Source organism: Xiphias gladius, chromosome 4 (assembly GCF_016859285.1).
Source record: "Xiphias gladius isolate SHS-SW01 ecotype Sanya breed wild chromosome 4, ASM1685928v1, whole genome shotgun sequence".
In the NCBI taxonomy this organism is placed as follows: Eukaryota; Metazoa; Chordata; class Actinopteri; order Istiophoriformes; family Xiphiidae; genus Xiphias; species Xiphias gladius.
In genome coordinates, this window is record NC_053403.1 from 20718948 (window position 1) to 20726447 (window position 7500).

At 38.6% G+C, this 7500-nt stretch overlaps 2 protein-coding genes across 8 annotated transcripts in view; one reads left to right on the top strand and one right to left on the bottom strand.

Moving 5' to 3' along the window:
• Nucleotides 1-2034, bottom strand: part of elp3 (elongator acetyltransferase complex subunit 3) — a 17317-nt gene extending 15283 nt beyond the window's left edge. Inside the window, exons 1-4 of the mRNA XM_040126024.1 lie at nucleotides 2030-2034; nucleotides 1339-1477; nucleotides 666-736; nucleotides 300-363 (exon numbers count right to left, since the gene is read on the bottom strand). Coding sequence (XP_039981958.1) covers nucleotides 300-363; nucleotides 666-736; nucleotides 1339-1477; nucleotides 2030-2034 — 279 coding nt within the window. The remainder of the gene's footprint in view (nucleotides 1-299; nucleotides 364-665; nucleotides 737-1338; nucleotides 1478-2029) is intronic.
• Nucleotides 2035-2143: 109 nt separating this feature from the next.
• The window catches only part of LOC120788690 (kinesin-like protein KIF13B), a 43198-nt gene continuing 37841 nt past the window's right edge, over nucleotides 2144-7500 (top strand). For 6 of the 7 annotated variants that reach the window (XR_005707282.1, XM_040124671.1, XM_040124665.1 and 3 more), the window contains exons 1-4: nucleotides 2144-2267; nucleotides 3355-3434; nucleotides 3743-3825; nucleotides 5217-5310. Coding sequence is in view for 6 of the 7 variants with exons in the window: in XM_040124671.1 (XP_039980605.1) it covers nucleotides 2172-2267; nucleotides 3355-3434; nucleotides 3743-3825; nucleotides 5217-5310 (353 nt within the window). In the remaining variant the exon portion in view is untranslated. Of the gene's footprint in view, nucleotides 2268-2869; nucleotides 3178-3354; nucleotides 3435-3742; nucleotides 3826-5216; nucleotides 5311-7500 lie in introns of those variants that run through there. The other variant, XM_040124667.1, reaches the window with a different exon arrangement.

Consider the following 7500-nt stretch of genomic DNA (forward strand, 5'->3'; position numbering starts at 1 on the left):
CTGTGGAAGTAAAAATGAACATTCTTAAACTTCACCACAAAACAAAATATGCTTGAGTTTGATTTGACTTGAGCAGTTGGACAAGCATCTATAAAAGCTACAAACGAAAGAAAGTCAAAACTTACTTGATGATATGGAGAAAAACATAAGCTGCTATAATGACAGTGAATAATAAGACAATATCTTTTTCCAAAGAAAATCGAGACCAGAATAAATGACTTTTAGCAGAGTACTATGTGCCTGTAAACAATAGAAAAGCTGCCTTTTTTAGATAGTGAGGCAGAATGAAACTAACTTACCTCATAACCCGTGTAAGACTGAGTAGAGTACTCAAAGTCTGAATCTGGTCCGCCAGGACAGTAGCTGCCAGAGAAGAGATTGATTTGAGAGTTACATTGAATGCAAGAACAATGAATCAATAAATGTGAAAAAAATTAGTCACAAATAAGCAATTAAAACTGATCTTCTTCTCTTACAGTTTTTGTCCTTAAACTTGAACTTCTATACATATGATACATAACTTAACATAATTATGATCTGCTCATATCTGCAGTGAACACCATCCAAGTAAATGTTTAAAAATGTAATTTTTATCTGAAATAAAATTGAGTAAACTTGGAAAAAAAAAAACCAAAAAAAAAAAACCCAAACATAGAAACACTTACACACAGATGTTGCCTGTAAAGGTGATGTGTGGACATCGGTGAGGTTTGCACATCACAGCCACAACTGCGATCTGTGACAGAGAGAGAAGCATTGAAAATTTTAAGTATTCTTCTATTCTTTAATGATAAATTGGTAATTAGGTATATTTTATTGGCCCCTACTTTCATACTTATAAATCTGTCCAAAATCTAAACAGTCACTGTCTCTTTCTGTAAATCATGTCTTTATCTAAAAGTGATGCATAACACAAACTGGAGCTAATAAAATACTTCAGCTTTAACATTCCAAATTAGCCCATATAAGAAAACATTCACACAGTTTAAAAGTTGAGGCCCATCACTGGGTAAACATCCATTCTCATCTTGTTGTATTGTATGTCTGCTTATCAAGAATATGCCATGGGCTACAATTCACAACTCCTCTAAAATATTTTGAGGACTATTATGCAGTCTCCTGTGATGTTTAACAATAGATAAATGAGCCAAACACACAATATGTATTGCATGGATGTTTCATTGTCTATTTACATGTGACTGCTAATATGAGCTTACTTCAGACTATTGAGCTAATTGGTACATGGTACATTTTAACTGGTTACAGCCCAGCAGAGCTCAGCATGAAAATTGCTGACTCCAGGAAAGAGTGATAGAAGGGAGAATGAGGGCTACATACCCCGCTGGCAGTGCGTATAGGTTTGGCCTTTAGTTTAGGCACCAGAGCACGACGGTATTGTTGTGGAACAGCAGCGATGATGTCTACTAATCGGGGCTGGGCTTCAAGTCCATATTTAGCTGAAGTCTTAGTCTTCACTCTGTTTAAAAGCAGATTAGACTTATCATGACTGGTAGAAAGTAGCACAGTCTAGTGTACATGGTGGCAGGAACGCATCTTTGTAGTCACTGGAAATAAAAAGGTGGAGTAAAGCACTGAGATGACTAGCCAAAATGATATTCCTCAATGCATTTTAGTCTTTATAATGACTAAAAAGAGTCAAAAATGTCACAAATGCCATACCATTGTAATACAAGGGGTACCCACACATTGGAATCACAGCTCCCTTTAATTTTATTAGGAACATTTCAACCAACTACATGTCTTCCTTGATCAAATACCCATGTGAAGGAACTGAAGAATATATGTAGCAATATGACCAGTGACATCATAATCATCTAATCACATTCATGTGTCAATATATCAAGAGAAGTTTAAAAGAAAATGAAAACATTAATATGTATAGATATACAAGTATACAAAGGAGTGTTGTACAAACTTCCATTCATTAGTTCACAAGACACAATAAAAATACTGAATACTAAACACTCTACAAGATCAACATGACGAGAGATCAATAATCAGACTTTACTGCATGACTAGCTATTTAGAATTCTTAAACACTGCATTAAAACCACAGAAGATTTTATAAATATGTGTTAAAAAAATGCAGCGGGCTGTATGTCCATTCTGGGGGAGACTTACTTGTTGAGATTTATGTCTTTGCCCTCTTCATGCGCTTCAACCAGCTGCTTAATGACATCAGCAATGGTCATCATCATCAGCTCAGCTCGGCTGAGGTCACCTGGCAAAGACCAACAATTAATAAAGTGAGATTTATTATATTTGACAAAAATGTCTCTCGCGATTTCAAGAATTGTACAGCATTCAAAAATCTGAATTTAAAAGAAGCAAACATAACTAAATTAGTTATTGTTCAAAAGTCTACTTTCAAAAAGATAAAGATATAACTTAATGGAATAAGGCTTTGCTGTGTGTTCATACCATGAATGACTCGCTTTAACGTTATAGAATTAATAAACAGACTTAAAAAAAACAGAGTTATGTCACTGACATTTTATAAGACGGAGGCATAGTAGACTTGCACTTAGCATTAGCAACAAGCTACAGCCAGCTGGACTGTTTCAGAAAGCCATTTTTGATATTTCAAGCCCTTTGTCACACACTTACTCTTTTTCTTTGGCTTCCCCATTTCTATCTTTAAAATATACTCCAATTCCAAACGGGTAGCTGCTGGTTAGAGGGTCAATGTCTATTTAATAAACCCGAGGACGTGCCCAAAATAGTAAACAATTCCACGTTGCCTCCAAACACGGTTTCGGTCGTACGGCAATTATGATTGTCGTAAAATAGCGTAAAAAGCGCCTTTGCCGTAGTAAACTGCCGTTTATTTGAGTTTCTAAAACGGTTTCAAGGCCAAAACAGTGCCACGGTTTTATTCCTGTTGCATCAGTTTAATTAGCTTTAACTGACGCTATTTTAGTAAAGTTTTCTTAACATGTTTTGGACAAACCTCCATGAAAGAAAAGCAAAAGACTTGTAATTCTTGTGGATCCACACTGTGGCGCTGAATTCCCTCTTTACCATTTGTACGGCTGTGTACAGAGCAGAGCGCAACTGGGGAACCTGGAAGCTCACTAAATCTTAAAGCAAATCCCTTTAGCTGCGAGTTAACATGGCTCGAATGATCTCTGCGGGAAGTTTCAGGAAATGCAACAGGTGAAAGAGTCGAGGCAATGAACTGAGGACTGCTTTAAGTTTTTTTTTAGACTTTCAAGTAGACACCAAGGTTTCCATAGTGCACTGTAGTGGGGTCAGTTACATTTAACAGCAGTCACTATGAACATATTTGAGCACCTCTCTGTGTATTTGCTCCTGTTACCCTGCTCTCTTTAGCGTCCCAGGCTAGCGGCTGTGTGTACTTCAAGGTGTCTGTGGGAGTCGAACAGGGAAACAACTGCGCATTCTTTCACACGGTAATTTTACAGCTCTTAACAATATAGTTTCTACTTTAGCTTGTTATATCTTAATTGGTAGTTTTAGAAGCTGCTCGGGGTTGGGTTTAAGCACGAATATTGTAATATTAAGCACGAGTCATTTGCTCTCTGTCTTCAGTTAAAGAGACATTGTATCTCACGCAATGAAACTTCGGTGGCGAAATTAATGGATGCGTTCTGGTGTAATTCGGGGACATTTCATGCATCTTACTGTACGTAAGATTTTGTTTTAAGTTCATACATAGTATAACTGGTTTTACATGTGTAAATTAATTCATTTAACACAGGTCAAGTGGCACCATGGATGACAACAGCCTCAATGACTCAAATGTAAAGGTCGCTGTTCGTGTGCGACCAATGAACAGGAGAGGTGAGTATAGTGTTAGAAAAACCTTGTGACATTTTTCGCTGTTATGAGTTGGGCCATGCAGCAAGTTATTAGTCTGTTTTGCAACAGTCATACAAAGGAATTCTCAACTAAAGACCACCTTGCGATGGGATCAAACTCACTCACTACTCAGCAGTCATTACTATTGACAGGCGTCGCGGCTGGTGTTATCCCAAGATGATATGTAGTTTTACTAAAGGGGGTTGCTCCCTCCCTTCTTCCCTATCCCTGTAGTTGCGGCGCCTTTGCTTATCACACCCATCTTCGAACTTGGCTTCCATGTTGATCTAAACTACACACCTGTAAAGATTCATGACTGTATCTTGCACGGTTGTGACGCTAGGTGATAACAAACCATCCATGCTGTTGCAGCTGGTAACGACTCTGCCCACCTCCCAAAAGGGACATATCAACTCTGCAGCATACCATATCTGTTTTGGTGTTTGTTCCCTTTGGGTTTTTTGACAAACAATAGAGGCTTCATTCCTTTGTTTTACATTGAGTTTTTCGCCCCTCTTCAGAAAAGTTTTGGCAGGAGTGCTGTAGGAGTGGAAACAGAAAATTTTGAAGAGACACTGACATTGCATCCTGACAGAAAATGGACTAAAATGCACATACCTGGACATTTTTTAATACACTGTGACTGGCCTAAACACCTTTGACAACAGCATAGCAGGACTGAAGTGTCAACTGAAAGACTCTTGTGTTGCTGAACAGCAACACAAAAAACAACCTTTAATGACCTTTAACTTCATATATCACTTTTCTAATTGGGTTTCCTCAGAGTTTTTTAAAAGTGCAAATATGCCTTTCAAAATTATGTGTAATGTTGCAAAAACTCACGACAGGTGCCCTAATTCCAGCTCTGATAGGAAGTTCATTGCTGTCCCCACCTTTAAAACCTTCTACTGTGGGTAGGAATGAGGAAGAGAAGATATGACCCTGCTTTTCCTTACCATCACTCAGGGAGTAGTAAACTGGTTGTAGTGTTTGCACAGGCAAGTCCTAAATGAACTATTTCCTGCCTCTCGATGCTGCCTGTGATGAAGAACTGGCACACACACAGTGTATGCCACCTGTTAGTCTGCAATCAGATATGTGTCAGTGACTAGTACGGAAAGTTATGATGGCCAATGCATACATGCTACATGCTGTTTAAACTAATGAGAAAGTACATTATCATGGGTAGAGAGTCCATTTGCAAAAGTTATTTTCTTATTGTACATTTCACATCTTTTTTTAAGTCAAAAAATTACTACATTAAACTCACTTCACTTGTCAACAGTCTATTTGTGATTGCTGGAAGAAGCATCATTTTTCATTTTTTAATTAAAAATATAGTATTTTTCTCCTTGTTTTCTGTTTCAATCCAGAAAAAGACCTAAAAACAAAATGTGTGGTGGAGATGGAGGGGAATCAGACATTTCTGCATGCAGCCATCACCAACAGGAACAAAGCAGACCCCCGGTAAGACGCTGGGTTTCAGATGCCACTTTATCACGCTGTCATCAGTGCAATGCAAATCCGTTCAATTTTGGAAAGTTGACTCATTTTGCAGTTTACTCTCTTTTTTTTTTTTTCTGTTTACACCATTGTAGGTGGTAATCGTCCTTTGGTCTTGGGCTACCCCCTACCTTGAGTAGCCATGTTATTTGTTCAGCTTTTTCTCTTATTCATGAAACATTTGTAGGTGATTATGCCAGACTTGAGTCACATGACTTGGACTCGAATCAGACATGAGTCATGAATCCAATGACTATAGACTCAATGTGACAGAATAAGAAAAAAAAAAGTTTAACACAAACTCAACTTTAACACCAGTAACGTGTGATTTCACTTTACTTTAAAATTGCATTAATTCTGGTGATGGGCATGTAATGACTTGTTAGGAAACAAAATACAAAGTGTAGGACCTGGGTTTCACCTGAGATTTGACTCAGGACTTGTTGGTCTATACTTGGGGCTTGATTTGATACTTGACTTGGGACTTACTGGTCTCGACTTGGGACTTATTTGGGATTTGTTGGTCTTGACTTGGGACTTAACTTGGGACTTACTGGTCTTCTGATTCAAGTCTTGGGACTTGAATCAGGGCTTGTTGGACTTCCCCAAGGAGTTTGTAGCCAAGGCTTGAGACTTTTGACTTGCAAAACAATGACTTGCAAACAGTAGCCTGACAAAATGAATAATAATAATATGCAAGCATAAATTCATATTCCTCTATAGTCATCGTGCCTTACAGAAGTTGGCTGCACGTTTTAACATTTTTAAAGATTATTTTCCCCTGTTTTCTCCACAATTTGGCATGGCTACTCCCACTGTACAAATACAGCCTCCCCAGAGGGGTAGGATGGCAACAAGGAGGTACCACTACCTGAAACTGAACCCTATCTCAGTTTTGCCCTGTTCAAGTGTGTACACATACAGTATTTACAGTAAAGGAGTTCAACTGATTTATTCCCCTCAGGATTACTGTCAGAAGAGTTTGTACAGACTCCAACCAGCCTGTCTAGTTAGCACCCAGTTGCTTGGAAGAAGCTGAGATCTAACCCTAACCCTGCACAACCTTTCTTCTATTACTCCTTTCTCCTCGCTCTCTGTCTCCTTTATAATTCCTCTCTTTACAAAGGGTGTGTCCGTTCCAGCTCAGTCCTGCTAAGATAGTCAAGCCATGATTTAAAGGAATAATAAAAAGAGAGAGGAGGACAGTATCAAGAATCAGACTTGGGATTCAGAATTTAACTTAGAATTTAACTTAGAATTAATGCATTAAGTCAGTGTGGAAATTTATCTTTGGTTTAATATTACGATATCAGAACTCAAATCAGTGCTGTGCATCAAAATAGTAACAAAATAATAGATGTTGTGGGTGCAAACTGTGCATTGGTTGTGTTAAATAGAAAATGTGCCACTAGGCTTGTGTTGCGTGCCTCCTTATATGATTGCTGTTGACAAAGCAGTACCCTCCTCCTCTCTCCTCCTGTAGCAGTCACAGGCAGCGAGTCAGAGCAGTGCAGGGAGAGGCTCCCTGGAGGTTTTGGCCCTTTCTCAGGCTACCTTGTTCAGTAAATATGTCTTAGGACAATCCCCTGCAGACTTGAAATTATGAATCCTTCTCTTTGTGGACAAAGATAGTCTCATATTTTATTGTTATCCTATGCATTTTTTTTGTGAACGTATCTGTGTGTCTCTTCTGCCCTGACACGCTTCAGCTGCAGTACATTTCTCCTTTGGTGCTCAACGTGAACAGGTTTTACAGGTTCAGTGCAACACAGACAAGCACTTTCATGATCCCAGAACAGCACAAGGGCCATAAAAAAAGCAGAATTGGAAGAAGTTAACTGATTTTGAGCAACCATTAAGCAAATATTTTAGCTGGAAAGCATCAGTTTCTATATCAAGGCACTCTCGGTTAGTTTCCCAGCAGACTATATTCTATTATGAGCATCTTTGCAATCTGTGTTATAGAAAAGCTTTGTTTGTTGGGGGGAGTCACTCACCAGCCATTGCTTAAAGGTTTAACTGAATTGCTGCATGACCCTCAGGAGCTGTTAATATATTACAGCACCTTTGACACCTGCAACCAGGAATACAGCAGGGGCTGTCAGACCGTTGAGATGGTAGACATTAATGAAGCCTTGTTGCTGCTTTCATAAC